Here is an 18,046-nt window from a genome sequence, read left to right on the forward strand (position 1 = left end):
GACATGTGAGCCTGAGGGGGAGAGAGAGAGGGGAAGGGCGACAGACGGCTGGCAAGCATGCCTAGGGGTTGAGAAAGACCAAGGAGGGAGAGGGGTGTCCGGCTGGTGAGTGGGCCCCGCCAGTCGGTGGGAGAGAACAGGGGAGAGGAGAGGGGAGTGGCCGACGACGTTTGGTTCGGCCGGCGCGGTGGCGGTGGCCCAATTCGAAAAAGAAAGAAAAAAAGTGAAAAAGGAAAAAGAGGGGGAAAACCTCACTTTGCCATATTTTAAATTATTTTTTGGAGCAAAATTTTATACTCTGCAGTTCAAATTTAAATTCAATTAATATTTTCCATGTTGCCGAGATATTTTAGAATATTTCGGCGAACTTAGAATTAATTAAATTAATTCTTTTGGGAGATTTTTCCTGAGTTAACAATTTCTTTAATGATTTAGGCTTATGATAGAAACTCAGGGTGTGACAAGTGGTCACCCGGGGGGCAAGAATTCGTCTCAAATAAAGATAGTTGGTAGGAGAATTATTAACTCTGAGTCTGTTGATGTCGAAAATATGATCCGACGTGTCACACACGAAGGCCTGGGAGTCAATCTTCGACAGCTCCAATGCAGGAGCTAAATTCTTAGAATGATGCGCGGGTGTGCCAGTCTGTTTGATCCTGCAACTGACAAGATGAACGGTAAAACAAGCCGATCGGCTATCGAGCCGATAGGTAACTAATAATCCAGCCGATCAGATGTTGATGCTGCAACGGTTAGCCGATAGGATAAACGATCGGCTGTAAAAAGCTTGGATCGGCTAGAAACTTGATCGAAATAAAGTTGAAATAAATATTAGACCAACATAACTGCCAAGTTACTTATTAATCCTAGTCGATCGGACGAGCCCCTATAACCAGATCGAACTAGACGTAACTTAACCAAGACAGTATGCAGTCGAGCACGATATAGTTATAAGAAACGTCAAGATCGATAAGGCTAATAAAAATAAACCGATGAATTACTTAGAATAAACAATGAATCATGTTTTGCGATCAGCTAAAACCAATTTGCATATAATTCATAAGCCGATGCAATATAAATAACTGCCGATCTTACTAAATCAAGCCGATTGGTATAGAAATAATGCAGTAAAGCAATCGGCTACTATATTGATGTAAATATGATAAACATGTAGATCGGCAAAAATCATCGGCTATGGACGGCGGACAAACAACCAAGATTATAAAATACCTAGCCCAGATTGCTAAGGATAATCGTAGAAAATCGGACCCAACCGAGACAGTTCAAGATTAAACCTAGCAATATCAGGATAGATACTAAACAGATCTAGATTGCTATCAAGCCAATGAACCGATGACCGGTAACCTATCGACTGGTACTCCGATAGCACAATGAACAAAATACATTGATCTGATATAAATCATCTAACAAACGCAATCTACTAGATCGAACCGAACCGAGACAGTACTAGATTGAATATGTTAAACAACGAATATCAAACCAATGTAGATCGTCCAAAGTGGTCGACCAGATCAACTCAAAACATGGAAGTGATCTAAGTTGAAACTAATACGATAACTAGCAATCGCACAACTAGATTAGAAGATCGGACTAAACCGAGATAGACCTAATCTAGCCGATGCGATTACTGTGGCCCGACGAAACGATGGACTTACCCCTCCGCTGGAGATCGAAGCGATGCAGCCCCGCATCAGGTGGCAAGTTTCGCCAGAGTTGAAACCTCGGGAAGGAGGGTGGCGATGTGCCGAAATTTGTTGATCTAATTGATGTGTAGATGATTTACAATGACCCAGGACACACATATTTATATCCTCGGGTGGGTACTAATCCGTGTCGGACACGACTCCTAATAGATAAAAAGAAATAACAAACTCTATCTCTAACACGACACGGTTTCTAATAGATAAAAGAAACAAACAAATCCCGATCGGACTCTAATCTCTTAGAGATAAAATAAAAATACTAACTCTAATTAATAGATAAATTTGCGCCGTCAAGCCCTGGGCCTTCACGATTCCTTCTCGAATTCGGCTTCTTGTGGATAAGATTTTCTATCGGTGATTGCATCTTTCCTTATCCGAATCCAATACGAAAATTTACCAAATTTTGATGTTAATAGAGTCAGATAAGATATTAAATGTTGAACGGAGGAACATGATGAGGCCATCATCGTCCTCGGTAGCAGCTTATTATTCAGTCATTCAACTTGCATATGTTTGTTGTTTCCTTAAAACACAGGTAACATTTTTCATGCAACTCGTAGGCCAATACCATCGTCACATGCGTTGTATGTAAAATTCTCTTGTTGTGTTTAGTTTTACGGTATATCGCTTTACACATTCATTGCGAAGAGGGGGCTTCCAATGCCAAGAAGGATGAATACAAGTGGAGATACGATGTTGATGATATCTAAGAAGAAATGTTGCTTTGCGTGCATCAAGTGCTCTAGAAAACGTCCACCTAGACTGGAAAGCTCGCAATATGACAACTGCTTGGAGGTCCTTACTCTTGTCATTCTTGCATGGCCTTCATTTGTTTATGATAGTAGCATCTCTCTTTCCAAGCATCCGGGTGACGGTGCTACATAAATTTGAAGGTGGAATGGCTCCAATTCACCATTCCTTGAGGCATATGTATCACAATATCATCTTTTCGCTTCTGTTTATGCTTATAAATTAAAATTTGAATATTCAACCTTAAATTTGAAGCTGATTTTGAGGTTTTTCGTTGTAATTTATTTTTTAGCCTTTAAGCACATATATAAAAATTTTATTTACTAATTATTTTTGTTGGCAAATATGTCGTTTGTTTTTTGTATGAAAAAGCGAACCAATCACCCCTCATTTTGGTTGTTACAATGGGCAATGGGATTGTGCGCTTGCACGTAGGAGAAATGCTTAGTGTTGTTGATCATGCTTTCTCTACTCTTAGCTAATTTATTTATGCACAAGAGATGGGATTTGATTTTGTGCTAGAAAATGATGTTCATATGCACATAATTTGTTGTGTGTAGTTTATAACAAATTGTTAGGAATGCCTATTCCAAGTTGCTTGCTCTCCAAATCCAATAAGAATGGTTTGAGTCCCCTCTATATATTGTCCTCTGATGTGGGTCTCTGTCATGTATAGACCCATAGACATGCGGGGCCCATATATTAGCCACTCAAACTCTCATAGGAAGCGATTCGTCCGCATCCAACAAAGCAAATCCAGATTCCTGCGCCTCTTGCAACTCATTCTTGAGCAGAATTCACGTATTTGTCAACTCCAATCCCCAGCAACATACATTTGGTAAACCAATTTATGTGTAAACAATGTTAAACCAAGGTACTGGATTTGATAACATTTGAAACTTGGTCAAGTACTACATCGTTTGGCAATCTATATCTAGCTGGTAGAGTGGCAGTTCGGGGTCTACAAATTGCCTATAACAACTCGGTTCACTGGCATTATTCAAGGAGTGTACCTGCAACAGTACAGAAAATGCTAATTGTATTGTTCCAAGATTGATCTCGAGATTATGCCTTCCCTCTTATATATCATCCACGTACTCGCACGCATTGCATCTGCTAACTCCTGCAATGCACATCAAAATACTTAACAGTTTAGTACCATTTAACATAGACCTATATATACACCATGGAATGAGATACTCTGCTGTTGCATGTGCAACGGAAATTGCACCTCGGCTCATTCTATACCCTCCGATTTACTATATACCAGATTAACCACTATCGTTACAGTTCTGCTACAGAAACAAGCACAAATAATTGCGAGTGCTATGCATGTGTTCTTCACCATATGAAATTGAGTGGACTATATGCACAAATTTTATCTCCCTTATTTTTCAAAACAAGAAGTTAATAAAGCAGTCCCTCTATTTTGCAGTTACCTCAACCTTGATACACAATGGCATCAAAAAATTCTTAGATAAGGCATTCATGGCAGATATCCTCAAATAGACTAGTCAGCAAGGTTCTAAACCAAAGTGCATGCATTCTTACACATTGAATGTATTCTACACCAACAGCTTTTCCGGACACACATAGCTATCAAATTTGAACCTAAATCGATTATGTTGTGCCAGAGTTATCTTACATGAAGAATTTAAGGCATCACGTAATGCCGCTCCAAAATGGAAGCCCGTGAAAGGATAGGTAGGTACATTACAACTTTACAGCAATCATCTAGGAGTAACCTCTAAGGAGGCTGTGGGTTTCTAACATAACATCTTAATGAAACAACTCTTCTACTTGCCATTCTAAGCCAGCACTTGCAAATGTTTGGAACAAAGTAACAACAGCAAGTTCTGAATCAACATTACAGCATAAGCATACCTTTTCTTGCGGCCACTGAATGCTTCAGTGACAACATCAGAACCAATAGCTTGATCACATCCTTCTAACTGGTTTTCTAACCCAGCATCATTAGTGGCGACCACAGTCTCCACACTTGATAATGACGGCTTTTTCGGAGGATAAGGTTTGGGGTGGTTGTGTTCACCGTTGTATACAATTTCAGCAATCTGACCATCTGGTGTCATCTCCACCTTCCTCTTGACAGAGCATGTTGGGTGAGTGCACTTGTAGTAGCTCCGTGGGAACTCACTCCCTTTCACTTGCTTCTGTCCATACTTCCTCCAGCTGTAGCCATCGTAGGACAAACGGTTCTTCACACTGGAAATTGGCTGCCTGACACTGTGGGACACTGTCAAATTGTCCTGACAGGTTATTTTTGCTGTGTCTGCTTTCTTTTGGTCGTATGTTGAGCCACTGTCTTCTAACTAAAAAAATTCAGCATACTGTCAGAAAATGACCACATGATGATATAAAAGGTAGGTTCAAGTTCATCAACTGGGTAGAAATATAAAAAAATATAAAGCATCATTTTAAAAGAAGGCACAAAGTTATGTAACTTTCAGAAAGAAAATAAAGTATCTTTCTTTGCAGGAAACAAAGAGAAGTTAAATTTTGTGTCAAACTGACTATGGTTGCAGCAATTCTTGTTGATGAACCACTCAGTGGGTGAGTGAACCGTGTTGCCTTCGGACATCTTAATATGATTGTCTCCTTCGGGGAGGTGGCCCATGGAGAATCAATGGCGGTGGAGTCTTTCTGAAGCACTGAGAAGGACCTCAATCGGGAAGAAGGCCTGGATGCCACAGGCTTCACAGCAGTGACCTTCTTGTGACTTTGCATATCCCACTGATGAAAAATATAGCACAATTTATGAACCAAAGGTATATTTTAGTTGCAACAGATATTTTTGCATTTAAAATTGCGAATTCACAAAGAAAGAAGGTACAGTTAAACTAAATTTATGAACACAAGTCATAGATGTGTTCCCTCCTGATGATATATGTGTGCAAATTAATAAAAGAGAGAAACAAAGGGGAACTCTTACCAGGCAAGATGTAAAACAAAGGAAATGAGGCAAAAGAAAAAAAAAAAGAGAAGAGTGATACTAGAATAAATAACATGCATGGAAAAAATCACGAATTTATGCAATCTTTAGCTGAATTTTGAAGTCTGGCTGAGATCAAACAACAAAACAAGGGAACGTACTGAACAATGCTTTATTTCAAGATGTTTACCTGTTTTCCCCCTTGTGCATGTAAAAAGAAAAAATTGAGAAAGAAATAAAATTTTTGGTTTTTGGTTCACATACCCAAAGTCTCGTGTGCTGCTACAGCCTGCAGGCACGGACTGGTAGATGCAATAGACGGGCAACTAAGGAAGTGGAGTTGAAGGCTGACAGAGAGAGCAGAGAAGGAAGGTTAGTTAGGGTGCATGCATGAGCATGACTGTTAGGTCTGGAAGTGGTAGGTAGATGCCAGAAAGTTGCCCTCCTTGCTGCAGTTCACCAAATGCAAATAGCAAGGAATTAGCTCTTCTACCATTACTAGGTAATGGCACCACACCGTAACAATTTAGTCTATTGATCACAAAACATAAGATAAGACCATGAGCTCCAACACTGATTCAACCATTCTCTATACTCAAGTAACTTCCAAAGTATTAACCATTACCAACAGTGAGAGTATTTAAACCCACAAATCCTGCACAAAGATTACTGCATTCTTACACAATACCTATTCTACTATAGTTGTTGTTCTTGTTTCAAGCTCATGGAAGAATGCATTATTAGTACTGCTATGATATACATGCATCCCAGAGAAGATAGATCCTCCCTCAACCAACCAAGCATCTCTCTCATAAGTAATAAGTCACACAAAAAAAAAGGAATACAGCCGAAGTGGCATTACACTGGTCTATGATGTAAATTATAGCATCTAAAAGCATAGAATACGACCACATGCTAGGCAGTTTCTGTGAACCACAAAACATAAGAACGTCAACTCCAACACTACTTCAACCATACAGTCAAGTTACTTGTAAACATAGTCACAATAGAGTTGTTGCATCAACCATAACCAACAATGAAGAGTACTTGAATCCTGCAAAAAGATTACACAAGGACCTATGCTGTTCTACCTATTTTTGTTGTTGCAAGCTGACGGAAACAGAGAGACGGTTAAGCTGAAGAGCTGTGCATACAAATTGAAATAGAAGAGCTAGCCATCTTGGCTGGTGTTGTTCTTCTTGTGTTGGATGAGGCCATCGATGAGCTGCAGAACCTCGGACCTCATGGCCTTGACGCCGTCGGCGTTCACCTCCCTCTTGACGGCCTCGAACCAATCGGATTCCCCCTCCTGATGCCGGGTCGCCCACCAGTGGCAGATGGCTCTGGCCACCGCTAGCACGAAGACGCCGCAGTCGTAGCCATTAGTCTGCCTCGGCGTTGGCCCCTCGATGAGCGGGATCCTGGCGGAGGCGGGGAGCAGCGGGCGGAGGACGGCAGCAAGGCGGCGTGCGGGCAGCAGGTTGGTGGGCGGGAGGGAGTCGTGGTGGACGAAGCGAGGGCCAGAATCGGGGTGGGTGTTGTCGAGGACGAAGAGGGTCCAGTGGGAGCCGCCCTCGGCATGGGAGACGTCGGGGTTGTCGTTGACGGGGAACAGTGCGAGGCGGCGGGAGGCGAGGCGGAGGGTATCGGCGACGGCAGCGACGGAGGGCGGGTCAGGGAGGTTGGAAAGAAGGTAGGGGATGGAGGGCGGGAGAAGGAGGAGGTCGTCGCGGGCGGGGAGGGAAGAGGAGAGGTGGGCGAAGTAGAAGGCGATGATGCGATCGTTGAGGAAGTGGGGGCCATGGAGGACGGTGAGGTCGCAGCGGAGGAGCACCACGTCGCCGTGGCTCAGCACCCGCTCCTCCTCGCCGCCAGCGCGCCGGGGACGCATCTTAAGCCCTATTCTGGAATAATTGCCCCCTGAAAATGGAAAAAATTGCAAAAATATATCAAGGTCATGGGGGTTCCTCTCATACAATTTATGCAAATGCAATCTCCTACAGTCCTATAACCATGTTGTTTATCTCTCTCTAATTTTATACAGTACTTTTTTTTACGGTGTTAATTTTTTTATTTACGTTTGATCATTCGTCTAATTCAAAAATTTTGTCCAAATATACAAAATTATAAATCATACTTTAAGTTACTTTAGTAATAAACCAAATCATAATAAAATAGTCAATAATTATATAAATTTTTTAATAAGACGAAGGGTCAAAGGTAGATAAGAAAGTCAACGGCGTCAAAAAAAAATCAGAGGGAGTACTATTTTGTAACAAAGATATTAATTTAATCCTATATAGATAGAGGTAGGTGATATATATATATGTAAACATCTGCCGCCGTTTTTTAATTTAGGGTGTGTAATTAGGTGGTAAAAAAGCTTAGGCATACTTTGTGGAACGGCAATGTAGACAACAATCACCATGCACATGGTCTACCAAACGGACTAGACAAGAGAGGTATATCACACCAATATACCAATCCACTTTATGTGCTAACACATAATAAACATGATCACAATCTTTTTTACAACCGATCATAATCATAAATCATGTTGATGTTGGTTTCCTATGGGCAGAGCAGGCGTTGGAGAGGGTGAGATTATGGGGTCGGCAACAAGAACACGAGAAGCTTCCGACATCAGGCTAGGATGAGACGATCCAGCTAGCCATCAATCCATTCCTTTTTACTGGTTTTGCTTTGTTTGCTAGGTGGTTCTATAAGTCAGTTCATGGTGAGTTTGCAAGGAATATGATAGGAAATAAGGAGTAGGGATGACAATCATACTCGATTACCCGTTGATAAAAACCCTATTAGGATTAGGTATGTTCTTCATTTTATACCATGGTATGTTATTGATCAAAACCCATGCCCAATGGGTAAATGGGCATGGACACAGGTAACCACTACCCATGCCTGGTTCGTCCGTTTACCCGCCAAATCGACAAGTGGGTTTATTAGTTCATAAAAGTTTTAATGTATAATTAAGCCAAACTTTAGTTTAGATCTTACACTATGATATGGTTATTTTAAGTTAAATTCATGTTTAAATTGCTTAAAAGATATTATGGTTAATACATAATTCATAAGTAGATTATTTATTACAATTTTTTTCTATTATATGTACCATGTATATAAATATAGTGATGGGTAAATGGGTAAGCCTGTGGGTACGTGGCATCCACAGCTAATGGATATGTGCAAGTTTTCAAACCAGCCACGGGTATTTGATATACCCGTGGGCACAAAATAATCTTGTGGGTATGGGTATATACTATTTGTGTCTGTCATACTCGATGCCACCCCTAATAAGGACCGTCACAGTGTGTGCGCTGTGATTACGTCTTTCATCAATTTGCAGTCATATTGTGCATATATCTCAAGGATTTGGGATAGCTAGGATGATAAGATGATTAATTCATCGTCAGGTTCAGAATGGTTTCATAGCTGATTAGTTTGTTGATATGCTTTGTAACAAATTCAGTAATGCATGTTCAATCTTTACACTAGAATGCTTTCGATCGATCTCTGGCGTGTAAAGATCACAATTTGCAATGCCAGACCAACAAGAACACCATCGATACATGCAATGATTATATAGGGGATGAACTAAAATGAAAAGCAAACAATAGTTATAAATTAATGGCAGAAGAAATTCAATATAGGCAGTGGAGGGAGGAGGACCTTTTTTTGGTCGTTGAGGAGGACGTCCTTGAGGCGCTCGGTCTCGGCCGGCGACAGGGTCCTCGACGGCGGCGAAGGGACGACACCTGACGAGGGGATGCGTCGATGTCGAGAGAGACGCCGAGCTAGATGGGGATCGATCAATTGATTTCTTCCTTTGGATCTGGCATGTGACCTAGGGGCAAAAATGTCCATAAGACTAAAAAACTGTATAAATGAAATTAAGAAATAAGAAATACATTAAAAACAGAAAAAGTTGTACCAACTATACTAATTAACAGTTCTAATGATATATTATAGATGAAATGCAAATTAGGTAGTTAAAAGTCCAAGCACACAAATTTGATGGTAAATTCTTGGAATTTGGACTCTAGAGGAGTGGTCCGAGTGGAGGTGATGGCACAGGGGTCGACCGGTCGAGTGAGGAGGGGCGTCGACACTCGACGACCTAGGGTTTGCTATCTAGGCCCGGTCCAATTATTAGTTTTTTTTAAAAAAAATCCAATTCCTCATGGGGATCCCCGCAAAGATCTTTTTTGTCCAAAAATGGGCCCCGGCCCTGATAGGGCGGGACCCGCTCTTGGGGAATTTGCCAACCCTACCATCAAAGTAAACCAATTTTGGCAATCTAGAAGGATGTATTGCCTCTATTACTGATGTATACCCTAGTTGTAGTAGCAAAAGCATACAAACATTCATAGACATAGAGCTACACATATATGATAATATGATTATGGAATAATTGAATGTTTGGCAATGGTCAGGTCCAATTAAAGAATCACGGGTCATTTAATATACATCTCTGTATAGTTAGGTTATTTTTGAACAATCTTTTACATGCTATACTTTTATCTATACCGAATACCGAATAGTTATGGATGGTTTTAATTTATTATTGCAATAAATGATACGTTATGATTTTATAATTATTAACCTTTTTTGGTAAAATGAGGTCTTGTTTAGTTTGCAATTTTTTTTTGCAAAAACATCACATCAAACTTTTGCACATATATTTGAAGTATTAAAAGTAGTCTAAGTACAAAACAAATTTTAGATTCCGCTTGGAAACCACGAGACGAATTCTTTGAGTCTAATTAATTCGTCATTAGCACATGTTAGTTACTATAGCACTTATGGCTAATCATGTCCTAATTAGACTCAAAAGATTCGTCTCATGATTTCTTCCATGACTGTGTAATTAGTTTTAATGTTCATATATATTTGATGTTTTATTTAGGTAGCCGAAGATTCGATGCGATGTTTTTTGGAAAAAATTTTTGGAACCTGAATACACAGAGGCTTAGCCTGGATAGGTGCTCAAGTAAAGTGAGTAGAGGAGGGCACAGGGAAGGGCACAGGAGGAGGAGATCCCGGACGGTCGTCTTCCTCCATCCGATCCCTCCTCACTGCTTCCTCTTCCTCTCCTCTCGTCCTTCCTTCCCCACACATCACCACCATACCCCAACCCAAGCATTCCGTCCCCGTCCCCGTCCCCCTACACGCACAGGGAGAGGGAGAGAGAGAGAGCGAGCAAGCAAAGGAGGCAAGGGCAATCGTCGCGAGTCCAGGGGCACCTCCTCAATCCAGCCCACCCTCGCCGCTCCCTCCACCGCCGTCCTAGGGTTTCCTTCCTCCACTCCAATCGCGCAATCGGACCCCCCAATCCCAACCAATGTCAATGTTAGTCAGTTACTCCTCCTTCTGATCCCCTCCTTCTCGATTTTCCTTTCTTTCTTTTTGGGCCCGATTACAATCCCTTTGATTGGGAATTTTTCAATCCAATCGGAGGGAGGGAGGGAGGGACTTGTTCGATTGGATTGGATTGCCGATTCCATAGGATCATGCCCCCACTTCCACTTCAATCAACCAAAACCATCTTTCTTTCAGGATCCGAATCCCCCCTCTCTCTCTGATGTGATTGATAGCTTAGGGATTCCCTCCATTTATCCGATGTTTGTTTTCCACAGGATGACCATGAGCGACGATGGAGACCGCACCTGCCCTCTCTGTGCCGAGGAGATGGACATCACTGACCAGCAGCTCAAGCCCTGCAAATGCGGCTACGAGGTTTCTTTCCTTCTTACGCTTCATCTATCTATCTGTGTCGATGCGGATTACATGCCATAACACATGGACCGCAGATTTGTGTCTGGTGCTGGCACCACATCATGGATATGGCTGAGAAAGAGGACACTGAGGGCCGCTGCCCTGCATGCCGAACTCGCTACGACAAAGACAGGATTGTCAAGATGGCTGCCACTTGCGACAGGTCTCTCTCAAACCTCCCAACTTCTGCTTTCACTCCGCTAACTTCACTCACATGGGGAGATGACCACACCACAGCATTACGTGTTCAACAAAACGAAACGCCAACCCCGATTGTCATCAATTGTGGTTTGCAAAGCACATGAACGACTTCTTTTATCTGTCTATTGCGTCCAAAAATTTGCACTTACGTCTATTTTGATGGAAGCAGGACAGTTGTCGAGAAAAATGTGGACAAGAAACAGAAGACCCAAAAGGTTAAGCCAAAGGCAGCAACTGTGGAAGCTAAGAAACATCTTGCTAGTGTCAGGGTTATCCAGAGAAACCTGGTGTACATAATTGGACTACCTGCAAATTTATGCAATGAGAGCGTGAGTACCATATCATGCACAGCCACATTCTTTTTCATTGAATAATGTGTATATTTTTTCTCGCATCAGCAGTGCTATTCATTTTTGTTTCAGATACTTGAGCGTAGGGAATACTTTGGTCAGTATGGCAGGGTTTTAAAGGTTTCAGTTTCTCGGACGACCGGGGCTCCTTCCCAGCAGGCATCAACAAACAATAGTATCAGCGTGTATGGTTATGGGAATCTCACGCTACATGTTTATGATGTTTCTCGTATGGAAAAACATGATCCATTACTTATTTCAGTACCGATCCTATAATGATATTGATATAACAAGCGATAGGGTTATATCGTATTGCCTATGCAATTGGATGTTTTAAAGTTATGTTCGCCTGTGCTTTCGTAAGCTTAGAGCATTTATGAATAGGCAAATAGGTGAATTATTGTGAAAGTAAATGCTAAAATATAGATGAAAAACGATGGTTAATTCTAGTATGACATGCCCAGGTGACCATGTCCTTGCAATTAATGTCAGATTTTTCTGTTAACAGTATGATTTGACTAAGAACCATTAATTTCCACATCCATTTTTAAATCAGCGAAAGCTACACTTACAGCCTTGTAACCAAAACAAAATACGTAGATTTCTATTGTCGAATAATCCAGGGACTTTCAGATAAATGCATAGGTGACTGCTTCAGTCATATCATAGTTCTTACATTAGCTATGATATATACTAGTTGGATGTTTACATCATCTATCTGATTTGAGGGCTCAGAACCTCTACATATGCAGATGCCAGGTGTTTCTTAGAACTTAACTCTTTAGAACTATCAAAATTTTCCTGCTGGTGGACTTTTGAATTATTTGAATGCTAGTTCTGTCTTTCTCTTAACAATCCCTAAGCACCGTTTGGATCCATGTAATCTTGGGATCCAAGTAGATTCTAAAATATGTTACATAGATTCTATATAAACTAAACTGTATGAGTTGAAAATTGGCTCATTACTTTGATATTCTCAGATATATTACATATGCCAAAGAAGAAGAGGCCATCAGGTGTATTCAAGCTGTACACAATTTTGTTTTGGAAGGGAAAGTGTTAAGGTCAGCATCTATGCTTTGTAGTCTTGTTGCAGTTTTTTTTTTTTTTTTTAATAATGTGGTTAGCCTAATAGTTAATGATATCTTGCAGAGCATGCTTTGGTACTACAAAGTATTGCCATGCATGGCTACGGAATATGGTATATTCGTTGCTTCATCCTGGCATCTTTATTTGCCATTACTCTACCCAGTGCTATCCTTCTGAACGCTTATTTTGTTTTTTCGTAGACCTGTGGAAATCCAGATTGTCTCTATTTACATGATGTAGGCAGTCAGGAAGATAGTTTCACTAAAGATGAGATAATATCAGCATATACAAGGTAAGATGAACTACATTAAACATATAATGTGGAAAGTCCCACTGTTATCATGCTTGCATCTGGTTTAAATCTAAGACATTATTGTGTCAGTCCTATCTATGCACTGTTCCTTGCCAAGCCTACTATCGCTGTTACTATATAATGCTCTTTTGTTCTGAGAATTTCTAGTCTGTCAACTTTTCCCTACACTATGCTTTGTTAAATGCATAGACTTTTGGTAGTTCTGATTGATACTTTCTACTCATGATCTCTTATTCCTACAGGAGTAGGGTTCCCCAAATGGCGTCTAGTGTTTCTCAAAGACGTTCAGGGACTATACTACCTCCTCCGGCAGATGATTTATCATATAGTGCAGTGGTTGCAGCTAAACATACAACCAAGAATGGGATAAATGTATATTTGTATACTGAAAAATCCATTGGTACATGTTCGTTTCTGTTTGATTTCATGCTGCCACATTAACTGATCTTATTTTGTACAGAATACTGCAAACCAGTCCAGGCTTTCACCTCCAAATAGTAGTTCTGGGAGATTCACACTTCCACTGGCTGCTTCATGGTATGGTGCTGGTTAGATCTCATGATATGTTTTAAAAGTATGAGTATGTTGCTAAAATATTTTTCTGAGCAGGGGGCATCGTGATTTGAATACCAGGACGCCAACAACTGGGGTGTCATCATCGCAATCTCTTACTAAATCAAAAACAGATCCACAAAGTAATTCATTCTCGAGTTCTTTGACTGTTTCAAGTACAAAGCTACCTTCTTCATGGAATGATGATACAAGCACAGTTCAAAAAATGACTGAAGATCAAGATAGTTTGTCTAAAACCTTGAAGCCATATAAGCCTGGTATTGCAAAGGAAACCCAAGTTGTAACATCACCGGAGTCATCACTGGACATAGATTTCTCTACCATACCTTCAGCTTGGAACGATGATGATGTCCCATCAGATGTGGTGTCAAAAGGAGGTGATGAAAAGCAAGATGTAAATGAGAATGGGAAGCTTATATGTTCAGTTTCTTCAAAGCCAACTGAATCAGACTATCTTGCATCGAAGCCATCGACATCACCAAAGAAAGACATTGCAGTAAACAGTACCAGGCGAAGCCCTCCAAATTGTGTATCAAGTTCAGCAGTTTCCAAATCAGAAGTAAAGGATGGTGACAGTGATTACCAAGTAACCAACATGGCTTCTAAAACACCTACTTTGGTAGTAGTAAAGGACCAATCTAATCAAGCAGCTATTGACACAGTAATTGAAGATACTAGATCTGATAGCACAGATATTGATGGGCTATCAGTTGGAGTATCTTCGGTAACTTTAAGCAGAAAAGATGGGGTTCAAAGTATGGCAGAAAACCAACAGCTGGATGGAGTCTTAAGTGCTTCAGTTGTGGTGCCCTTGAGTCAGAATTTGAGGCTTGCTGATAATGAGGATTCTACATGTCAAGCTAGTTCAGATAAGCATCGTGATTGGTGTTCAGATCTCCAAAGTAGTGTAGCTCCTCCATTAAATGACACAGGAAGTTCTGCAGTAGCCACTGATAAATCTCATGTTAGGGTGCTGGATGCTACTGATCAAGCTTCATCTTCACCATATGTCCATTTCCCTAACACGTCTCCTTTTTCATTGTGGAATTGTAAAGAAATAAGCCATACTTCCACAAGTGATAGAACTTCCGCAATGATGCAACCTGGGCTGTTATCTTCAAATGACAGCTCTTCTACCATGTTTAATGGACGTCAAGAAGCACTAGGAAATATATATGCACCTGGTAAGGTTCCTGAACATCACATATTAAGAAACCATCAGCCTGGAGCAGTTAACGTAGGCGGTGTTGACAAGGCTGTAATTGTAAATGAGGATGAGAGCAGCATAATTTCTGATATTTTGTCTTTGGAGTTTGATCCATGGGATGAGTCGTATTCGACTGCTAACAATTTTGCTAAGATGCTTAGTGCATCTGAAAAGAATAATGCGCTTTTCGATGCACCTTCATGGAAAACAAAAACCTGCAGTAATGAGTCTAGATTTTCGTTTGCTAGACAAGACAACCAAGGAAGCTTCCTAGAGTCATCTATGAGAAATTATGGAAGTGAGCAGAATTTCAGTTTGCCATCCCAAAATTCTAATGGAAACATTTATCAGAGTGGCATTTCATTTAAATCTCCAGAGGAAGGTTTCTTGAAGAGCAACTCTCTTACTATGTTGGATATGCTAGCCACTGGTGAGTAGTATGAATTTATAATACATGCAACTTGTCTAGTAATGAACAGTGAGATGGATTTTAGTGCTGCAGTTAATGTTTTTGGTTTAATATTCATTCTATATATTTGAGAATATTAGTGTGTCACAAAACCAAGATGGTTTCTCTAGGATGTAGAAGGAATACAATCTTTGTGCACCCACTCCCCCATCCCCCTCTTTTAATTCAACCTTGGTAATCTTATACCTTATGTGATTGGGTTGCCGGTGTATTGAAGATACAATGTACTGTATTTTTACGTTGAACCATTTTGGTGTTTGATGTTTCCACCATGCTACTTCTATGTACTTACAGAGTAAAATTTGTCTTTCAGGCACATCAAAGCCTAAAGTATCGGCGCCTCCTGGATTTTCAGTACCAGCAAGAGTTCCTCCTGGGTTTTCATCTGGATTTTCATCTCAGGAGGGGTTGAACCCGCCTCCTGGATTTTCATCTCACAATGGGCCTAATCCCCCCCCTGGATTTTCTTCACAGGGTGGATCTAATCAGGTCTATGGTTCAGCATACTCAGGTTCTCTCTCTCTCTCTCTCTCTCTCTCTCTCTCTCTCTCTCTTGCTTCTAAAACAATTTCTGTTTCTAATACTTTTACAATATTTTGCAGAAACTCGACCATTTGATGATATTTTGGGTATAAACACTAGCCATTATCAACCTCAGTTATCTAGACAATCAAGTGATATAGAATTTATTGATCCAGCTATATTAGCTGTGGGTAAAGGGCGGATGCCTGGAATTAGTGATTCAGGGTTGGAGATGAAAACTTCCCCTACTTTTCCAGCACAGTTGCAAACATCAAATGATCCAAGGCTTCAATTACTTATGCAGCAGAATATGCCTTCCCATCAAAATCTTGGATTTGCAGACCATATTCAAGATGCATTCAACCCTATGAATGATAATTATCTTGCATCCCGGCTTATACCTCAGAACCATGGTTCTCTATCCTCTTATGCACATATGTCACTCCAACAACCTAGAAGCTCACACCTTACAAATGGTCATTGGGATAGCTGGGGTGATTTGAGACAAGGGAACAATGTTTCCATGCCTGACATGTCAAGGATATTATATCCAACTGAAGCGAACAACTTCCACATGCTGGGTTCAAATGATCTGTATAACAGGGCTTTTGGACTGTAATTATCATTGGGATATGCGGCTTGACCTGTCACCCAGTCTAACTTGGGCATGTCTTCAGTTCTTGAATGTAATTGGTTGTACAGGTACAAGATACTCAGCTTGGTAAATGTTGAGCTTGTGGGTTAACAACAGAGTGTTCGTGAATGAAAGGTATTGGATTCAGTTGGATCAGCATGAATGTGGGTGCTTAATCAGACGTTTCTAGCACCAGGTATGTGTTTCACCATTCTGTTCACTTCTTTACTATATCATGCATGGCTTTCTATCCCTTGTCCTGAATTCGTGGTGTGAGCTATCTTCTCCTAGCATTGGTTAGTACTCTTTACTGTTTGTGCATGGTCTCTTCCATTTTATTCTCCACTGTAGGATTCTGGAAGTTGCTGTATATGTGGGCACACTGGCAAGTTACTGACCATTTGCAATGCTTGTCATCAGGTTCTGTTTTGGGCGAGAGGATATATATACATTAAAAGATGCATCCGTGAGATTGTCCTTCAAGTTTACATATACTTGTGGTGGAAGCTAGCTCGAGAAGATATATACTGTTTAGGATTTGTTTTTTGCCCCTTTTTCTAGTTTTGCCGTCATGTGGAAATGTTTTCTTGTTTTTTGTTTTGTACATGGTATGTTACTTGTCGCAAGTTGCTGTTCTGATGCATATGAGATGATTTTGTTGTTGGGTACTTGGGTTTACTAAACCGAACGTAAACTGCTTATAGCTGAATTGGCTGTTGGGTACTGAACTAAAAACAAGGTTGAGTTGGTTGGTGCCCTGTTGACAATATCAATTGATGAGGACATTTTTGTTCCTTTTTCTTTAAATTGTTTGTTCAAGCAAGCATCTAAGTTCCATTCAGGATTTAGGATGCCGCATAAGCAGAGTACACATAATGTCCGTTGTACCAAAAAAAAAAATAAATCGAAAACGCATAAGATGTCCGCTGTACTAAACAAATGCAAGGAAAGTGTAAATTTCGCAAAACCCTAGGCATGTATAAAGCAAAATCTCATATATTGTGATTTGTTTTCAAGAAACATCATGTTTTGAGACTAAATGTTTCAAGTAACCTTGTGTTTAAGCTTATATTATCAAGTAACCTTGTATTTAAGCTTATATTATCTATTTGGCTAATATATTTATGATAGTAATTTGGCTAATATATTTATGATAGTAATTTTAAATTTAGTATGACATATTTTTAAGTATAAGGCCGTATTAGCTACATTTTAACATGTAGTTATTGACAGTATGTTTTTATAATAAATAATTGATTAATTAATTGAATTGTGGTTTGTTTTTCAATCATGCCGCGTTTACCAGTAAGAAGATAAATTAGACAGGAATGAGGTGCATTTTAGGTCTAGTTATATGTGAATATATATTAAAAATATCATATATAACAATGAAAATAAATATTTTACATGAATATGGGGCTCCTACGAACATTTTGCCCTTAAATATGGGGTAATCTGAAAGTTACTCGAA

At 40.2% G+C, this 18,046-nt stretch overlaps 1 protein-coding gene and 1 pseudogene across 1 annotated transcript; one reads left to right on the forward strand and one right to left on the reverse strand.

The window, feature by feature from the left end:
- Nucleotides 1–4,109: 4,109 nt before the first annotated feature.
- On the reverse strand, nt 4,110–7,377 carry LOC102709524 (annotated as a pseudogene).
- A 3,183-nt stretch (nt 7,378–10,560) lies between these two features.
- On the forward strand, nt 10,561–17,475 carry LOC102708769. Its single transcript, XM_040529254.1, has 14 exons — nt 10,561–10,791; nt 10,878–11,178; nt 11,253–11,380; nt 11,588–11,747; nt 11,841–11,953; nt 12,749–12,832; nt 12,921–12,969; nt 13,058–13,149; nt 13,413–13,542; nt 13,631–13,707; nt 13,780–15,380; nt 15,733–15,930; nt 16,022–16,771; nt 16,996–17,475. Exons 1-13 carry the CDS (start codon nt 10,784–10,786, stop codon nt 16,558–16,560), a joined length of 3,480 nt encoding a protein of 1,159 aa, XP_040385188.1. The 5' UTR covers nt 10,561–10,783; the 3' UTR covers nt 16,561–16,771; nt 16,996–17,475.
- The last annotated feature ends 571 nt before the right edge of the window (nt 17,476–18,046 follow it).

Source organism: Oryza brachyantha, chromosome 12 (assembly GCF_000231095.2).
Source record: "Oryza brachyantha chromosome 12, ObraRS2, whole genome shotgun sequence".
In the NCBI taxonomy this organism is placed as follows: Eukaryota; Viridiplantae; Streptophyta; class Magnoliopsida; order Poales; family Poaceae; genus Oryza; species Oryza brachyantha.